This window comes from Diospyros lotus, chromosome 10, assembly GCF_014633365.1.
Source record: "Diospyros lotus cultivar Yz01 chromosome 10, ASM1463336v1, whole genome shotgun sequence".
NCBI lineage: Eukaryota > Viridiplantae > Streptophyta > Magnoliopsida > Ericales > Ebenaceae > Diospyros > Diospyros lotus.
In genome coordinates, this window is record NC_068347.1 from 29,740,352 (window position 1) to 29,761,295 (window position 20,944).

Consider the following 20,944-nt stretch of genomic DNA (forward strand, 5'->3'; position numbering starts at 1 on the left):
TACTTATTTTCATTTTCACCCCCAAAATTCTTCAAATATGTCTAGAAACCCAGAAAAGTAAAAGTGTAATAGTCTAAACATAGTTTTTCTAAAACATGAAAAAGCGCAATATGTCACGTGCACGTTGCGTGCGCAGGCTGACAAAAAGCGTCAGCTCAGCAGGGGCAAGAAAACTTGAAACCCTGTACGAATTCCACGTCATCGTCATCCTCGACTCCTGACGATGTCTCAGTTTATTTACCATAACACCCCGACTGCAAGGACTAAAAGACCACAAGGAAAATACGCAACAGGACGTAAATAAAGCAAACACAAGGGTGAGTTCGTACATTGCCGCATAGTTAGTCCTTCAATTCAAGTCATCAATATCAGTCGATTCGAGAGAATTCATTGCGTTTCCTTCGAATACGCTGTCGTTTATCCTTATCCTCACGGCGGCCCAAGCGAGCACCAGTGGAGCGATCGCCGGAATATCTTGCAGTCCGGCCGGTACATGCGCTCGTTGATATGTATGTATGTGTGTATATAACAAGTACTTTCATAGAGCGGTTCATGGTCTCTGCATGATGTTCTTTGAATTGTTGTTTAAGATATGATTTTTTGGATTGTACTTACAGATTTGTTGATTTTTTTATATAATTGTTGTCTCTAGGTTTTGTTTTGTGCAGACCATGGAGGGAAGAAAGTGGCTGAAGGTTGTAATTTTGATGAGTTCGATTGTTTTATGTGGTGCTAGAGGTACTTTTTCAGTGCATTTATCAAATTGATCTCAGTTAAAAAAATTATCAGTTTGTTGATTGGTTAGTTTTACTTCAAATTTAGCTAAAAAGGGTGCAGAATTTTCCGTGTTAAATATATGGGGCTCCATCATTAGGGTTTGTTGGGAAAAGGAAGAAAGAATTTTACTCTACTAGTTGGAAGGTTAAATGCGGGTTAGGTCTGGATGTTCATACTTTTGACTTTCTAGAAGGAGGAGCAACTTGGGAGGATATGGGCTGACCAGTTCTGTAAAACATGATTCATTATATTTTGGGTGCCGGGAAGACAGGCATCCGATGCCTACATAGATTTGGCTTTTACCTATGGTCTCTTCCGATGGGAGTGCATTTGGTTGTTCTGAAAATGTTTCTAGATCTGGAAAATTCTGGAGAACTTGTTTATACAAACGTACTGGATGCTGTTTTCTCTGGGAGCCAAAATAAGATGCCTGAAGTCTTTTTCCTTGTGAAAACTATATATAGATTATGGGTCTGGTTTTGACGTGACTCTTGAGTGTGTGTTTTTGATGAGGTCCATTATTTTGAAATTGGGGAAAACATTAAGATCACATTGTTCTCATATAGCTTTCATTTTCGTACAAGACTATTGGTCAAACCAGTGACAACAAATTTGTCTTGTACTCTTAAATTGTTTTGTTTTAAAAGAAGTTTTTCTAAATGGTTTTCAGAACATTTTTTGGAACCAACAGACCCATTGTGTGTCCCAAGTCTCCATTGTCCCCTGAACACCCAAGTTGAAACAATTTCAGTTTTCTTTTTTCTTTTTTTATTTTAAAGCTTATTTAGTAATGGTTATGAGTTTTTTCTATAGCAGCCCTTTAAATGGGGGGCTTCCACATAACTCCTATTCACCACATTCCACGATGTCACTTGGAGAACCATGTTACGCATGGTTGCAGTTATCTTCATCAGTTCTTCTGGAACTTATGGTTATAACCATTACATATTATCCTAATCTTTAATAGCCATAACTGTTATATTGTCTCTCTTTGAGATGGATCCAGTGATTGTTTCACTTTCATATATGAATTGAATATCTCCCCCCCCCCCCCCAACCCCCCTGGGACCCCTGGAGGGCACAGGGAAATTAAAAAGTTTGTGCCTCTTATCCTATGAATATTTGCGTGCATCTTTTGCCGGAAAAGATTTCAAATCTCTCTCTTTTTATCTTTATCTTTAAAAAAAAAAAATATTTGTAGACTAGGTTTTCTTTTGGCCTACTGGGTTTTCTACTTTTTGTTGTCAGCTATATATATACTGTTCTCTGCATGATATGAGTGGTTATAGCAATACATATTGTTGAGCTTATCATTGTGCAAGATTATAGAACAAAATTCTTACTTATTACAGTGTTGTACAGCAGAACTCAGAGTCAAGCACAAAGATCATTTGTCCAACTACAATCACACACTCGCGACAATATTAGTGGAGTATGCTTCTGCAGTAAGTATCTTACTGCATAACAAGGATATGGACTTGATGTGTTAATGGCATGCATATATTTCACTCAATTAATCTATTTAAATGATCTGAAATGAATGATCCCAGATAAAATTCTTCTCACTCAATTAATCTGTTTGACCACTTTCAAGTTTCAATTTTGACAAATGATAAAAAAAAACCTTTGTTTTTGTTCTTTACAATGCCATTATAACACTCCTCTTTGCAATGATCTCATTATATTGTTTATAAGAAGAGGTTGGATTTTGAGTGATTGGGGGACTAGGACCCTCTGGAAGTTGATAGTGTGCACCATGATGAAATGAATACCATTAGAGACGAAGATGGATAGAGCAAGAGAAAGCTTTGCGGTATAAACACTAGGACCCTCTGGGAGTTGATAGTGTGCACCATGATGAAATGAATACCATTAGAGACGAAGATGGATAGAGCAAGAGAAAGCTTTGTGGTATAAAGCCCTTGATAGAGGATGGTTGAAATGAATTAGTCTGTCCCTCCAATGGCAACATGCTTTTTGTTAGTGCAGTTAGGCCTTGAGAGCCAAATTTAGAATGAACATTGCCCAAATCTATGGTAGTTATGTGTATATCTAACTTGTCCTTTAGACATTGCAAGTGGAAGGTCTCTGTTTGTCTTTTTTGATTTTGTGTTGGGTCTCTCTTTATTTCTCTTACTAGAAAAGTGTAATACGTGAAAATTTTTATGGGCTTAAGTGAAATTTTTATGGGGGTAAAAGTGTAAATTTTCAAAGTTATGGGGTTAAAGTATAATTTTTGGAAACTCAAGGACTTGAGGGCAAGGAGCCAAAGTGAAAGAAGGAAGAACTAGAGGGACCAAATAGCAAAAATGTAGTGTGAACATTGCAACAGCCGGCGACTGCACTGTGGCCACCTGCCATCAGCATCAAATTGTCGTTTCAGGTAGAGTTTAGGGCCATCATAATGATGTGAACCCCACGAAGGAAGGTGAGACCCGACGATAAAAAATGGTTCATTTGCCAATGATTGTTCTAAAACAGATTCGTGATAAACAAAAACAAAGTACCTTGACCTGTTATCTATAAAGAGATAAAAACCAAAGGTATAAGAAGGTTAGGGTTGACGCCACACTCAAGATAGACAAGAAGAGTTGTGAGTGATAAGTCAAGGATGAACGCCACAAGATGAAATCTTGATAAGTTCAAAGTAGTTCATTGAAGAACCAAAGAGAAAACTCTCACTAATAATATTGTCCAAAAACTAAATTCCTCTCGGGTTACATTGGCTTATATAACCGAACACCAATCCTAAACTAGAAGGAAATAAATCAAATCCTAGGCATAGTAGGAATTGATTACAAGAAAGAAATAACATAATCTGATAATAAAGAAACAAGAATTATCTAAAATAGAAAAGATTTAAAAACAAAGTAGGAAATAAGGGAAGTGGTCAAATATTCAACCATTCCTTTTTATGCGCCTGGATCTTATTAATCAATCATCCCCAAATCTTGCAAATTTTGTCAATCAATCAACCCCAAATCTTGCAATCTTGCAAATCTTCTCAATCAATCATTCATTCTATCAACCCCAAATCTTGTAATCTTGAAAATCTTATCAATTAGTTACTCATTCAATCTATCAATCCCAAATCTTGTAATCTTGCAAATCTTGTTATTGGACCTCCATGAATGCTCAACAGATCTTGTGAGACTTTAGCAACCTGATTCACATCAATCATGGTCTAGGGTATGATCACCGGTGCAGGGAAGTGCCCTGATTGGCCAAAGGAACAGCCGGAAAAAGGCTATAAATAGCCAGATTTTGGCCGAGGGTTTCATCAAAATTTCAGTTGAAAATCTGAGCATTTGGGAAGAAATTTAGGGAAATGGATAGAGGGCTTTTGTTCTCTAAGTGAGGGAGAAAATTTCTGGAGAGTTTTGAGGGATTTTGGTGTGGTTTTGAAGCTTCATTGGAAAATTGGGTATCGCCGGAGTCGAGGATTAATCAGCCAAATCGAGGGAGTTTTGGCCGAATTTTCGAGTTAAGGGTTGGTCCATCGTGTTCAGAAGGAAGAATAGAGCAAGATAGAGGAAGAAAAACAAAGAAAACAAGCAAAACCAGTAGCTGACGGTAAGAGGATCATTAGAGAAGACAACTGGAGAAGGCGCGTGGGTGCGGGTGTGTGATGTAAGAGAAAAATAGGAAAAAAATATAAAAAAAGGGAAAAACAGTGAAAAAATGGAAAAAAAAAAAAGGGGAAAAAATATGGAAACGTTCTGAAAAATTAGGGAATTTAATTTCATTATTTTTTTTGAAATTTGGTTAGGAAAAATATCAAGGCACGAGTTTCGAGAAAGCTTAAACAATTAGATCAAAGTGAGTGGTTTATCTCGAGAATTTACACGTGAAATGGTTTACCTAAATTGAGCGTGATATTCACGAGGGTTGCTAAAATATTTGCGATTTATGTGCTTCTTGTGATATCTGTGCATGTTATATTGCCTCGGTAATTGTGATATTGTATTTGACATGATATTATTTGTGTCATCCATGTTAACCATGACGGGGTAGGATGTTGCCCTAGTTGTTTGACCTGCATTTCCTCAAGTGTGGTTGACGGTATGACCATAGGGATATCCTGTGCCGTGTGTGCTTGCCAGGATGATTGCCTAGGGTTTCGTGCTGGGACTAGAATGCTAACGAAAGCTACTCAAGGGTGTCGGTTGATTCATGTCTATGCATAATTTATTCATGAAAATTATTTTAACCCTCACTTAGAAGATTTATCTTCTAATTTGGACTTTATCTCTGGAATATTCAACATTCCAAGTAGGTCGAGCAGTAGAAAGAGAAAGGAGATTGTCGAGACATGATTTCAATTGTATTTTTGTCCTATATTCATAGTAGGACGAGTTGTGGGATTTTTGATGATATTAGGCATATTATATTATAGGTTGTTTTTCTGTCAGATATTGTAATTTTTATGGTTATTGAGAACAATATTATATGGTTTGAATTCATTTGCAATTACAATATTCCTGTAGGTTTTGATTTTGCATTCGCAAATATTTAATTTACCATTCCTTAGCTTATTATTTGGAATGCTAAATATATATGTTTAGGAATTTTTAAATATGGTATTTTGAGAATTTTGAGATCGTATTGTGAGAAAAAATATATATTTAAAAAAAAATCCGAGAATAGTGACATGCCTTGAGGGGGCAGGTTGTTACACAAAATGTCAGGATCCTGTCCTGACTTAGGGTTTGATGAAGAACAAAGTGTAAAACGAGAGAGGGAAAGAGAAAGAAGACGGAGAAAACAGGGAGAAATTAGGGAGAATTGAAGAGAGAAAAGAATTCAGATTTCTTATTTCTCAACCACCTTCTCGAGTAGCTTTATATAGCTACTCCTTATAACAGTTTTTCTGTTAGAACAAGAATAACTACCAACTGTTATTCCCTTGAGAACTAATCTGCTACTACCACTGCTCTCTTGCGAGTATACTCCCAAGGTCTTGATACAAAGCTAAAGTTTTCTTAAAGGAGACATGGCTGAACATCTTGATACTGCTATGAAAGCTACCCACTAATGTGCTAGACTGTCATGACAAGTACCCAGGCCTCATCTCAATCTAGGTTGCAATGGGAATATCTCACCAATATAAGGGTGAGAGTGCAATGATACAAGGTCCGGCGTGGTTGATGAAAGTGAGGCCTCAAGTGGAGTCAATGTATGGGTCAAATGCTGACTTGTTCTCAAGAAGAAATGAAAACAAAGATCGAGTGCTTTGGCAAAGGCAACTTGTTCATGGTGCTTGACCAAAGATTCCTTTTGTGATCATGTGTGTTTGTCAGGGTTCTCCTTGAGCTGGTGATGGCAATAGCGGTATATGTGTCATCTTACAGTACTAACACATGGCTCAATAAAGTGTATTGGGCATTTCCATGTGGCACTCTAGGTAGTAAACACAGCAATTTGTTTTATGGCCCCCCCACCCCCCAATTGACCCTGTCCCTAAACACAACATTTCCTTTTTACTTGAACACTTAAGTGTGGTTTGATGAATTAATTCTTATTCTTCTAATCCAGCAATAGTGAATATTCTCTGGTGGTTGCTTAAGATTATTTCACATTGCTATCCTTTGCAGTCAGCCTTGAATCTAGAAATGTGGACAAGAGATCTTTCTAACAGTTACCCTTGCAGGTATACTTGTCAGATATGACAGAATTATTTACTTGGACTTGCTCAAGATGTGATGGTCTGACTAAGGTACAATATTGTCATCATGCATGCAGCTTTCAATTAATTGATCTATCTCTTTATGTAGCTAAATATAACTATTATGGTGTTTCATTTGCAGCTGCTTTTCTTTCCCGAGCGAGTATTCTGATGGTTTGTTTTTGTTGGAAGCAGGGATTTGAGGTGATAGAACTGATTGTGGATGTTCAGCACTGCTTACAGGTGCATTTCTCGCAGCATGATAGCATGTGGAAATGAAGCATTCATTTCCCTTGCATTATTGATGTTAGTCCTCTATTATTTTAACTTAGGATATTAATTATGGATATTGATAGCAGGGATTTGTTGGGGTGGCAAAGGATCTTAATGCTATTGTGATTGCATTCCGAGGAACTCAGGAACGCAGGTTAAAAGATCATCACGGTCTTGATTACTTATTATATATTTTTTAGCAGCATTATTGCTTGCAACATGTTTGATAAGATGTTAAAGGGCCTGTGTGCAACTTGAGTGGTCTGATTTAGTGAGTGATCCACCTCTGTATGTTGACCAGAGTAATAACACATTATCTGTCTTTTCTTGAGTAGTAGGAAACCCACTGACATTTGACAGTTATGGTTCTCAAATCTTAAGGGTTTTCTAGTTCAGATTGAATACATATTTTTTGAGGAGACATTAATAACCTTTCTCAGTTCTGTTATTTTTTCTTTGACAAAACTGTCAGTTGTTGTATTGAAGATATCGTAGGCAATGAAATAGAATCATGTATAGAACTGCTGTTTCAACATCATTCTTTTTATAGTTAAAATCTGAATGTATATGCATGGTCAGTATCTTTCCATGGTAGTATTATGTAGTTGGATCTTATTGTTGCTCTATTTTGAACTATGTGATTGTGTCTTCCATAGAGAAATACAGAAAAGATGTACGAACTATCAGTAGTAACTACTCCATATATGTAATTGTACATATATGTGTGTATATATATGTATTCTTTGTTGCGGTACCACCAGTATGCATGAAGATAGTACAGATTATATAAAGAATTAAAGATTACATAAATGGAATGAGTGAGAAAAGTGGTAAGTGTACTGTTGGAACAGATTAAACAATTCAGTAATCTATCTTTCAGGGTCTCCTTTTCACAATTATTATTTTCCAATTAGTATATGAGCTGATTTAGAATCTTCACAGCATACTATGTGATGTAAAAGTTGATATCCTATGTTGTCTGAAACATTATTTGGGATTTGGATAAGTCTTGTTCTATAGATACCGTATAGAAGTTACAAAATGAAGAGATAAAGTTAGTTTTATGTCACGTGGACCTCCGCTTTTCCTCAAAGCCTATGCCTCCATGTAGATGTCCGGATTCCGCAAATCATCTATTTTAGGTTATGTTCAGTTAGGATACCCAATTAGGGGATCACAGCTAGGAGGAGAATTTTCTGCTTTTAAATTGTTTCTTTTTTATTTGATTGATGATTCTTAGGATAATCACAATCTGTTAAGAGATGTGATTGAGGATCCCCTTGTGTATATAAATATATCAGTTATGTACAGCAAGTGATGGGGATAAGATTTCAATTTTTCCACATGGAATTAGAGCCATAATCATCGGTCCTTTACATCTTTGTCTTCTCCAGCCATAATGGCTGGTGGCCCATCTGTCACCTACCAAGATTGAGCAGCTGCTCAGTCGCAAAGTACCCCCTACTCCTTTGTAACGTTAGTTGCGACGTCTTCGTTGTCATCCCTTGTCGCTGTCCCTGTCGTCCATCACCAAGATCATCCTCATTTGAACCTGAGCCTTGTTCATGCCAACCTAGCCTTCGTTCACAACAGTTATGGCTATCGAGAAGGGTTCCTCATTGGTGGATGTCATCTCGAGTCATATAGGAGCCGCTGATAGCTCCTCATTCACCATCACCAACCATAAGTTGAATGGTCACAATTACCTCCAGTGGTTGCAGTCAGTCTGATCTTCATCTCCGAGAAAGGGCAAGATGAATACTGGACCGGCGAAGCTGTGCAACCCAAGGAGGATCCAAAATATCGATCATGGAAGACTGAGAACAACCTAGTTATGTCTTGGCTTCTTAACTCCATGACAAACAAAATTGGCGAAAACTTCCTCCTGTATGACATGGCTGCAGAAATCCGAATTGCTGTAAAGGAGGCCGCTTCTCACGTGGAAAACACATCAGAATTTCTCGAGATAGAGTGCATCCTCCATGATCAGCGGCAAGGAGATCTGACCGTTACTCAGTACTTTAGCACTTTGGATCGTCACTGGCAGCAGTTGGACATGTTCAAGTCACACCAGTGGAAGTGCCCAAAAGATGATCAATACTACAGGAAGATTATTGAACAGCAGTGGCTGTACAAATTCTTGATTGATTTAAACAAGAACTGGGATGATGTTCGGAGCAGAATCTTATCTACAAGATCCACTCCAAGTCTCCGAGAAGCCTTTGCTGAAGTGAGACGTGAAGAAAGTAGAAAGAATGTTATGCTGGGAACTCAGAATCCTTCTCCTGAAGCTGCTGCACTTGCTGCCTGTGGGAACCACCCCTCATCAAATCACAGAAAACAGAAGCAGGAGCGGCCAAAATGTGAGTTCTGTCACAAACTTGGTCATACCAAGGATAAATGCTGGGATTTACATGGGAAACCAGCAGACATGAAACCTCCAAACTGAATAGAAAGTAGAGGGAGCATGGTCAATTCAGAGGAACGGAATACCTCCCCTGAAATTGCACTTTAGCAAAAAACAAATGAAGTTCTTGCAGCAGATTTTGGGGCAGTCCCAAAGCAGTCCTTCCTCCTTAGTCATTGCAGCTGGCACAATAGCTCACAAAGGTAATATCCTTCATCCTTTCAGTGTTAAAATCAACCTTTCAAATGTATGGATTGTAGACTTCGGGGTCTTAGATCATATGACCGGAAACTCACGGCTATTCTCTCATATCTACCCTTGTAAAGAAATGTGGACTGTTCGGATTGCCAATGGCACTCAATCCCAAGTAGTCGGTGTGGGAATAGTGAAGTCAACTGAGACTTTTCTTCTTCGCTCCGTGTTATTTGTTCCCGATTTGGATGGCAACTTATTATCTATCAGCAAAATCACTCAGGATTATAACTGCATCACTAAGTTTTCCAAAAATCAGTGTGAATTTCAGGATTTGGATATAGGGAGGACGATTAGCAGTGCGAGGTAGTACTCGGGTTATACCTTCTCTCGAACACTTCCTCTCCTCATGACCGAAATCTGCACATTGGCAATTTAAGTTGTAGTAGTACCTCTTTTAATGTTTCTATTCCCAGCTCTAATAAACCGGCCATGCTTTGGCATTTTCAATTAGGCCATCTGAATTTCACATATCTTGAGAAGTTGTTCCCATTGTTATTTGAGAGTAAAAATTAAAGTTTACTCCAATGTGAGGTGTGTCAATTATCAAAACATACTCGTCGTTCTTTTTGACCTCAACCATATAAACCATCTCGTCCATTTGCCATGTTTGATAGTGACATATGGGGACCTTCTCGCACAAGACATGTTTTGGGATTTCGTTGGTTTGTGTCTTTAATTGATAACCACACTCGCTTAACTTGGGTATTCCTTCTAAAAGAAAAATCTGAGGTTGCTCAAGTTTTCAGAAATTTCAACACCATGATTCAAACTTAGTTTTATACCAAAATCCAAGTTTTGAGAACTAACAATGCCAAAGAGTACTTCAGCTCTGTCCTGGGTGGTTATCTTTTACAACAAGGGATTATTCGTCAAACTTCTTGTGTCGATACTCAGCACAATGCTATTGTTGAACGGGAAAATTGTCACCTCCTTGAAATTGTCGCCTATCTCTCATGTTTTCCACTAATGTTCCAGCACATTTTTGGGGGGATGCTATTCTCACAGCAATCTACCTCATTAATTAGATGCCTTCTTGGGTCCTTTTAGTTCCAAACTCCTTTCCAAGCCCTCCTCATGACCTATCCCCCACTCTCGATTTGTGTCCACCATTCCTTTTAAAGTGTTCGGATGCTTAGTCTTTGTCCATCTTCATCCACATAATCGTGGCAAGTTTGATCCCTGGGCCATCAAGTGTATTTTCTTGGGATACTCTCCTAACTAGAAAGGGTATAAGTGTTTTTCTCCTTCCATGTGAAAGTGCTATCACTCAATGGATGTCACTTTCTTTGAACATCAGCCATTTTATCCCAATCCTACCATTCAGGGGGAGAGTGACTTCACCAAGGAATGTTCTTGGGATGCTCTGAATCTTTTTGCTCCTCCTCCTTTGTTGTCTCTCAACTCTACCAATACTGCTCAATTTGAGCCTCATTCTCCATCTAATCCTACTGATGGTCACTTACCAACAAATACAGAACTTCGTGTCTACTCCAGGATAGGAAGTGCTCGAGATCAAGAAGAACATTGATCACTAACCGAACTTGATCAATCGTCCAATCCGGATTCAATGAATAAAGGTAACACTATTCTGACAATACACCTAGTGAGGCACTTGAGAATGATCTAGATTGGCCTATTGCCCTCAGGAAGGGATTAAAATCATGCCCAAAACACCCTCTTCGTAATTGCATTTCGTATAAGGGTCTCTCATCAAAATTCCGAGCATTTGTTACCAGTTTGGATACAATCCAGGTTCCCACCAGCATCCAAGAGGCCTTGGTAGATCCCTCATGGAAGGTTGCAGTTTTAGATGAGATGCGTGTCTTAGAGAAGAACCAGACATGGGAAATCACTAATCTGCCTTTAGGGAAAAATCTGGTTCGATGCAAATGGATCTTTACTTTGAAGTATAAGGAAGATGGGAGTATTGGCAGGTACAAAGGTCGCCTCGTTGCAAAAAGTTTTACCCAGTCTTATGGTGTTGATTACCAAGAAACTTTTGCATCAATTGTCAAACTCAATACCATTCGGGTTCTCCTATCTCTAGCAACAAACTTAGATTGGCCACTGCTTCAACTTCATGTGAAGAATGCGTTTCTAAATAGTGACTTAGAAGAAGAGGTATACATGAAGATTCCCTCGGGGTTTGAGACTTAGACTATGAAGAATCAGGTATGCAAGTTGAAAATATCTCTATATGGTCTTAAGTAGTCACCAAGAGCATGGTTCGATAGGTTCACAAGAGTGGTCAAGTCTCATGGTTACTCTCAATGTCAAGCTGATCATACTCTATTTTTGAAGAGGTTGTCGGAAGGTAAAATATCCATCTTGATTGTAAATGTAGATGATATCATTATCCCAAGTGATTTCATAGAGGAAATGGATGGTCTAAAGAAAATCCTTGCCAAAGAGTTTGAGATCAAAGATTTAGGAAATCTCTGATATTTCCTAGGAATGGAGGTGTTAAGATCTAGCAATGGAATCTCTATGTCTCAGAGAAAATACATTATGGACCTACTAAAGGAATGTGGGATGCTCAGGTGTAAACCTACTAATACTCCAATGGAAGCCACCGCCAAGCTCAGAAGGGGAGAGAAAGGTGCTCCAGTTGATAAGGGTTAGTATTAAAAGTTAGTTGGAAAACTCATACATCTTTCTCACACTAGACCGGATATTGGTTTCGTAGTCAATGTCGTGAGCCAATTCATGAGTGATCCAAGGGAAGAACATATGGAGGCAATCTATAGAGTCTTGAGATATTCGAAAACTAACTCTAGGGAAAGGTCTCTTCTTCAAGAAAAGTTCAAATCAAGGGGTGGAAATGTCTACCTCTAGATACTGCACCTATGTGTGAGACAACCTTGTTACTTGGAGAAACAAGAAACAATCAGTGGTCTCCAGGAGTAGTGTAGAAGCAGAATTCCATGCCATGGTTCATGGTATTTGTGAAGAGATGTGGATAAAGAGATTACTCAAAGAACTTGGAGTCAAGATCGAGGGCCCTATGAAACTCTTTTGTGACAATCAATTTGCCATCGGCATTGCCGAGAATCCTATACATCATGACATGACTAAGCATATGGAAATTGGCTGTCACTTCATCAAGGAGAAAATTGAAGGGAATGTTATCAATTTAGTCTATACTCCAACACGCTTGCAAGTTGCCGATATCCTAACTAAAGATTTGTCTCGAAAATGCTTTGAAGACTTAAGTTCCAAGCTTGGGATGATTAATATCTTCACCCTAGCTTGAGGGGGAGTGTAGATGTCAGATTCCGCAAATCATCTATTTTAGGTTATGTTTTATTAGGATACTCAATTAGGGGATCACAGCTAGGAGGATAATTTTCTGCTTTTAAGTTGTTTCCTTTTTATTTAATTGATGATTCTTAGGATAATCACAATCAGTTAGAGATTGTGTATATAAATATATCAGTTATGTACAGCAAGTGATGGGAATAAGATTTCAATTTTACACCACTCCATTAATAATAAACTATGTATCTGCAGTTTACAGAATTGGATTGAAGACCTGTACTGGAAGCAGCTCGACTTAAATTACCCTGGCATGCCTAATGCAATGGTACGTCTTGCAGTATAAGTTTCTATGTGTGTTGGTGAGAATGATGGTGTTTCTAGGAAGGCCACGTTTGGAAAAAAAAAAGGGGGGGGGGGGGTGCTTCCAAGTGGCCATTGTTTACTAATGCAGCTTGTGTTATTTTAGGTGCACCATGGATTTTATTCTTCATACCATAACACAACCATACGTCCTGGAATTGTAAATGCTGTTAAACAAGCAAAGGAAATGTATGGGGAGATTAATGTTATGGTTACAGGTCACTCAATGGGAGGGGCTATGGCTGCCTTTTGTGGATTGGATCTCATGGTAACCATAATGACCTCTTTCTTCATTTGTTTAGATCTATTTTCTGTGAACATTGTGGCTTAGGGGGATTTATCATGCACTGGTTCCGATTATAGTATAAAAAATTTATCATTTTTAAGCCATATATTTGAACAGACCATGAGCTATGTGGTGTGCTGGATTAGATAAAACATTTATAGATAATGCTACACATATTGGCCATCAGTGTTTTTGAGCCCAGTTGCTTGTTTGTGTACTCTGGAAATTGACATGTCTGGTTATGAAAGTTTAAATATAGATAGTTATGAAAGAAAGTTTATATACAAGAAGTTTTTTTTTTTTTTATATGGTTATGTACTGAAAGATTGTGCACAGATATTTGACAGACCCATCAGGTCCAAAGACCATGGTGAACTATTGGTTTCACATTTTCTGGTAGATTTAGCAAGAAGCATATCTGGCCTCAAGTCAGTGAAAGTTCTAATTTCTTCATGGCTCTTGTGGCATCCACTTATTGCAGTTTCCATCTTGGAGCATTTGCACCTATATTGGTGTTTCATGTTGGAAAGCTTGCTATACTGTCAGTTTTAGTTCTTTTTGTGCTTTCAATTACATGGTAGTGTTTATTTTATTTTATTTTATTTCCCTCATCATTAGGCAAGTATACATTAAGTTCCAACTCCATTCTTGATCAATCCTTTCTGGGTTGATTCTTTCCTTTATGACTAGCATTTGTTCTACAGGTGTTGCTTCAGTCTTAGGTGCACCATAAACATACATTTTACACTAAAGGATTTTCTTATTCCCAGGTCAACATTGAAGCCAAAAATGTTCATGTTGTGACGTTTGGACAACCTCGTATTGGTAACGCTGCTTTTGCATCTTACTATAGCCAACTTGTACCAAACACAGTTCGAGTCACAAATGACCATGATATAGTTCCTCATTTGCCACCTTATTATTCTCATTTTGCCCAAAAGACATACCATCACTTCCCAAGAGAGGTAATCTTCTGAGTACAAACTTACAAATTACGGTAGAATTTGAAGTCCTTTCATCAAATGGCATTTGCCCAATGGATGTATGAATTATATTTGTGTTGACATTAACAGCTCTCTCATGTGTGCTCCTTTTCTAAACTGCAGGTATGGCTTTATAAGATTGGATTTGGTAGTTTAGTTTATCGAGCTGAGAAGGTCTGTGATGGTTCTGGCGAAGACCCATCTTGTAGTAGGTAAGTGTTTCCTTTATATGATCTTCTATTACCATTCTTGAATGAGCATTAATGTAGGTTTTGATACAAACAATGTGAATGGATGATGAAAATATTATTACTACTCAAGGATTACATGACCAGACCCTTCTCTTATAGGGCTGGGAAATCTGTACATTTAGGACCATGCAAAAAGTAAATAGATTATACAATCAAAAATATTTACAAGAGACAATAGGATCTTTCTAAAAATGAGGATATGATTGTGGATTGAGGATATGATCAGATCCTGCAAGATATGGAAGCTTTATGGATTTAGGAAGATTTGTAGGATTGCATAGTACTTGATTATTCAACACTCCCCCTCAAGATGGCTTGTGAATATCTTTCATGCCTATCTTGGCAATAATCCCATGGAAAGTTGTGCTGGTTAGGGCTTTGGTAAAGACATCCACAAGCTGATTCTTGGATTGAACAGAAGGGATGCATAGCTGCCCTGTAGTGAGTTTCTCCTTGATGAAATGTCTATCTATATCAATTCGTTTGGTCCTATCATGTTGAACATGATTGTTGGTAGTGCTTATTGCTGCTTTGTTGTCACTATGCAGCATGATAGGCTTGTCATTGGTCAGTCCAAGTTCTTCCAGTGCTTTCCTTATCCATAAGAGTTCACACATGCTCCTAGGGCCATGGCTCTATATTCAACTTCTACACTTGATCTGGTTACTACATTCTGTTGCTTACATTTCCATGTGACTAGATTTCCTCCAATGAAGGTGCCATATCCTAATGTAAACCGCCTATTAGCAAGGGATTCGGCCCAATCAGTATTAGTAAAACCTTCAATGTTAGAAGCCCTTTATTTGAGAGCAATATGCCTTTCCCCGATGTGGTTTTCAGGTACCTTGGGATCCTATAGACTCCTTCCATGTGAATATCCTTAGATTTATGCATAAATTAGCTCAGAACTCTGACGGCATAGGCAATGTCTGGTTTGGTGTGAGATAGATAAGTTTTCTCACTAATTTGTATTATCCACCTTGATCCACTTCATCTCCTCCTCCTGTTTTCAGTCTATGATTTAACTCAATTGGAGTGTCAACAAGTTTACATCCTATGTTTCCTTTAGCAAGTCTAAGATGTACTTCCTTTGGGATAAGAAGATTCCTTTATTTGATCTTGCAACCTTTATACCAAGAAAGTATTTTAATTTCCCAAGGTCCTTAATCTCAAATTCTGTTCTTAGACATGCTTTCAACCTTTCAACGTTGTCTAGATTATTTCCAGTTACAACTATGTCATCCACATAAACAATAAGGACTGTTGCCTTACCTCCTTTGTTTTTGAGGAACATGGTGTGATCTGCATTGCTGTGATGGAAACTAAGTGTCTGCATTGCTGTGATGGAAACTAAGTGTTGTAACAACCTTGCTGAATCTCTCGAACCAGGATTTGGGAGACTGTTTGAGACCATATAAGGCATTTGGGAGTTTACATACCTTTCCTGTGGTTGGAATCCTGAAGGGATCTCCTTGTTTCTTCTTCCAAGCCTCCATTTAGGAAAACATTCTTGGCATCCAGCTAATGTAACTCCTAGTCCAAGGTAGCTGCACATGATAAAGTATTTGGATAGTGTTCATCTTTGTCACTGGGGCAAATGTTTCCTCATAATTAGTGCCGTAAGTTTGGGTAAATCCCTTTACAACCAATCTTGCCTTTAATCTTTCTACCTGCCCATCTGCATTATATTTAATAGTGAAAACCCACTTACAACTAATAGTCTTCTTTCCTTCTGGTAGAGTGGTCAACTCCCAGGTTTGGTTCTTTTCGAGAGTAGTAATCTCTTCCAGCATTGCTTGTTTCCATTGTGGATCTTCAATTGCTTGTCTCCAGCTAGATGGAACCACTGCAGAATCTATACGAGATAGGAAGGTTTTATCTGGGGTGGACATAAAATCATAGGCAACATGATTGGATATAAGATGTTGTGTGCATTTTCTAATTCCTTTCCTATAGTTTATAAGGAGATGTAAGTTAGAATCAATATTTGAAGTAGGCAACAATGAGTTACTTGTGTTGCTATCAAGATTTGTTGAAGCCAAGATGTCCTCTTGGCTAGGTAGATCGTCGAGATTGGCCTTACATTTGCCGGAGTAAGTCCTCAAGTTACTAGACTTTGTTGTTGCAGGTACTCAAGTACTCACCTCCTCAATCAGTCAAATATCTTTTGGCAATAATGAGTATCTTCTTCTGGTGGTCGAGTATCTTCTTTTGGTACCCGAGCACCAACCTCTAGTAGTTGGGTATTGCCCTCTATTAGTCAAGCATCTTCTTCTGATGATAGCCGAGTATTACTTGTAGTGCTGCCTGTAACGTTTATTTTTGTTCCAATGGAAAAAACATCTTTTAGTTTTGTCTCCCCCTCAGCTGCTTGTCTCACACAGGTATCACGAGAAGGAAAAAGGTGGAGAGCCAAAGTAAGGAGTAGTCTCATGAAAGGAAACATTGAGACTGACAAAGGTCTGGTGAGTGGGGGGCATGGTGGCATTTGTAACCCTTCTGGGTGGCAAAGTAACCAATGAAAACACACTGCAAAGCGCGAGGGTCTAATTTGGTGAGATGGGGAGAATGGTTGCGAACAAAACAAGTACAACCAAATACTTATAGGTGGAATGGGTTAGGATGAGGAACTAAGAAGAAGGTCTACAGGGGCTTTAAAATTAAGTGTCTACGGGGGCATCTTATTGATGAGATAAGCAGTTGTTATAACATCTCCCCAATAGGGATTGGGTACCAACATGGTAAATAGGAGGGAGCGAGCAACTTCTAGCATATGTCGTTTTTTCCTCTTGGCCACTCCATTCTAAGCTGGGGTATCCACACAACTAGTCTTATGAATGATGCCTTTGTCCCTTAAGAAATCTTGAAAACCTCTTTCCTTGTATTCCAACCCATTGTCACTCCTTAATACTTGGATTGTGGCATTAAACTAAGTAGACACCATGTGATAGAATGTTTGAAAATAGGTGCTGATTTCATTCTTAGATGTCATTAAGTATAGCCACGTTGTCTGACTATAGCAATCAATGAAAGTGATGAACCATCTATATCCCGAAAGAGAAGTTACCCTGCTCGGTCCCCACACATTAGAATGCACTATTGAATGGAGTGCTACTTTTATTATCTCTTCAAGGATAATTTGTTCTAATGCGTTTGGCAAATTCACAAGGTTCACAAATAAAATCCTTGCCTTGAGGCTACACACTTTAGCTAAATCGGGAAATAATCTTTCAAGAACCATAAAAGAAGGATGCCCCAACTGATGATGCCATTGAATGATTTCTCGATGGACAGTGCTAGTAAATGCTGTAGGCATGGCTTGAGCAGTTGCTTGGGGAACTTTCTCCAGCATTTATAGGCCATCTCTCAGTCTACCATAGCCAACCGTTCTCCCGATGTTCAAGTCCTGGAAAACACAGTAGGTTAGGAAGAAAATGGCTTTACAGTTAAGATCATGAGTGATAAAACCAACTGAAATTAGGTTGTTGGTAAAGTTAGGAACATGTAAAATCGAGGAAAGCTTAAGTTAAGGAGTGCAATGTATAGACCCTCTGCCAGCCATAGGAGAGAGTGTGTCATCTGCTATTTTAACTTTATCCTTAACGGAACAAGGGTAGTAGGATGTATAGAGTGAGGCTAAACCTGTCATGTGTGCAGATGCACCTGAATATATGATCTAGGTGCATTGTCCATGTTCAACAACAGTGAGTGTAGATGGGAGAGCCTTACCAGGTTTGGCAAAATGAGAGGAGTGCATGGTAGGGGTCGATGAGGCAGCAGATGGTTCCACCTTCACCTTAGACATAAGCTGTTGAAGAAAGGCCACTTCTTCATGAGTTAAAGTGGCTGCCCCTGATTCACCTTTTGAGTCAACCTCTTCAGGAACAACTTCTGATATGTGAGCCTGCGCACGTCCATCATTCCTTTTACCCTTTCCTTCAGTTGGTTTTCCATGCAGAAACCAACAGGTCTCCTTGGTATGCCTGGGTTTACTGCAATACTCACACCTCACTTGTTCCTTAGTAGAACCAGAGAATCTTTCACTGGATGATTTACAGTCATGGCTGACCTACTGTTTGTAGCAGTAGGTGCAAGCATGACATGTTTGCAGCTTTCTTCTTGCTGAATGTAGGAGTAAGACTGCTTCAAGGAAGGGAATGGATCTTTACCAAGGATTTGAACCCTTACTTGATCATATTCCACATTAAGTTCGGCCAAGAAATCAAGGACTCTCTCCTTCTCCATCAACTTCTGGATCTTTGCAGCATCACTGGGGCACTCAGCCTGGAAATCTTGGTAGTAATCAAGCTCCTACCACCGTTAATTCTCCATGTTTGATCTTGTGAATCTTCTTCTGGATTTCATAGATCTGGGCATCGTTTCCGACTTGTGAGTATGTTTGGGCTACTGCACTCCCAATTTTCCAGGCCGTGTTAATAGTAAATACCCTTTTGCTATCCTTGGCTACCTAGAGTTTAGCAGCCAAGACATGACCAGGGAATTCTCCAGTCCCCATTGTCGTCTGAATTCAAATGCACCGGGTTTTGGTTTTGTACCTTTGACTCCAGTGATATATTCCTCCAGCACTCTGGCTTTGATGAACAACTTGCAAGAGCAGGACCAAGCAAGATAGTTGCTTCCATCAAGCCTAACGGGACTAATTAACAGGGAAGGATTCAGCAGGTGTGGCAGTCTGGGTTTCGGCTCTGGCTGAGCGTTCTGTCACTCCGGATGACCTGGTTTCCTCTGTCTGCGACATCTTGCTGCTGTTTGTCTGTCGGATTCAACCTTGCTCCGATACCATGTAGGTTTTGATATGAACAATGTAAATGGAAGATGAAAATATTATTACTACTCAAGGATTACATGACCAGACCCTTGGCTAGGAAATCTGTACATTTAGGAATATGCAAAAAGTAAACAGATTATACAATCAAGAATATTTACAAGATACAATAGGATCTTTCCAAAAATGAGGATATGATTGTGGATTGAGGATATGATCAGATCCTGCAAGATATGGAAGCTTTCTGGATTTAGGAAGATTTGTAGGATTGCATTGTACTCAATTATTTAACAATTAACAATTTTGTACTTAATGGATCTGTGTGGATATAATACAGTCACATTTATTTCAACTATCATTATTCTGTAAATTAATCAACTAATATGGTTTGAGGTGACAATTAAGAACTCTGTTCTTTTATTTCATATCTATTCTTAAGTGCCATATGGAACATTGCATTGACCACGTTGGTGCAAAAGTGGCTTCAATTTGCCATCTTGAAAATTTAATACTCATCATCTAAAGTGCAAAAGTTGCTAAAGACCTTTTAATTGGAAAAATTATGCAGGTCAGTGCGTGGGAACAGCATTTCAGACCATTTAGAGTATTATGGAGTTAAACTAGGGGGCGAGTCAACTGGAACATGCAGAATTGTGACGGATCCTAGTTTTGCTGCATACAGCACGCGAGATATTGGGGGAAATTTCATCTTGTCCAGAGATCCTCCTGCTTCCTTCGTGAAAATGAAGATTGAATCAAGCAACTCAAGCAACTTCAGTTGGAATTTGTTTGATCAATAGAGGGGTTTCTCCCAGGATTAACCAGGAAGGCCATTCCTTTCCATTCTTCTTTAGAGTCCCTGTAGAACTGTGAGTGATGAGTATCCCTCATGGGCTAGCAGGGGAGGATGTGTATATATACTAAATTGTAGATATAACTTGTGTCAATATTTATATTGCATATTGAAGATCTGATTCAAAAGGAAAAAATAAATTTCATCTTTGTTTATACATATATTGCATGCTAATGATTTCATACGAAATTTATTCTAGAATATTCTTCATCTTGTTGTTCTGCCTTATCTCTTTTAAGTTGTTATGATCTTCCATATATAGACTCAACATGATTTCATGTTTTGGGTGGTAGTTGTTAATTCTGTTATTGATTGGCAAACAAGTTTTACTTGCTCCCATTAAGGGCCTGTTTGGACCTTGAGAAAAGGTTTTTTTTTTGTCATTTGATATTATGCTTGTGCATAATATTTCTTGGGGCATCAGTTAACCATGCTCTGGGTTTCTTAAGAAGCAAAATGATTCCTTGATCATGAATTATGATGCATCTGTAAAATATATTTTTGTTATGTGGCCCGATTAGTGGGATAGTGGGGGAAGTGGAAGGTGGCGGTTATCTTGATGGGAGAAACTGTCTGCAATCGCTACATTGGGCAGTTATCTGTCCTCTCTCTTCCTATAGATTGTCAGAAAGTCACAATCCATTATGAATTTTTTTTTCTAACTAAGGTCAAGAGAGGGAAACTGATAAATCAAATTCACGTTACGTTCCAAGAAGATTATGGCATTCTCATCATCGGTCAATTCGGGTACGCAATTTTATTTTGCAGTATATAATCTAGCATGAAAATG

General features: G+C 38.6%; 1 protein-coding gene across 9 annotated transcripts; it reads left to right on the plus strand.

The window, feature by feature from the left end:
- Positions 1-326: 326 nt before the first annotated feature.
- Positions 327-20,362, plus strand: LOC127810996 (lipase-like). 9 transcript variants are annotated; one of them, XM_052350652.1, is made up of 11 exons: positions 327-513; positions 653-738; positions 2,140-2,222; positions 6,428-6,493; positions 6,638-6,685; positions 6,802-6,869; positions 12,888-12,960; positions 13,102-13,263; positions 14,052-14,246; positions 14,388-14,476; positions 19,870-20,362. In XM_052350652.1, exons 1-11 carry the CDS (start codon positions 494-496, stop codon positions 20,099-20,101), a joined length of 1,122 nt encoding a protein of 373 aa, XP_052206612.1. In that variant the 5' UTR covers positions 327-493; the 3' UTR covers positions 20,102-20,362. The 9 variants fall into 9 exon arrangements, with proteins under 9 accessions (XP_052206612.1, XP_052206613.1, XP_052206614.1 ...); XM_052350653.1 differs by having other exon boundaries at positions 328-513; positions 2,143-2,222; XM_052350654.1 differs by having other exon boundaries at positions 342-509.
- Positions 20,363-20,944: the final 582 nt, after the last annotated feature.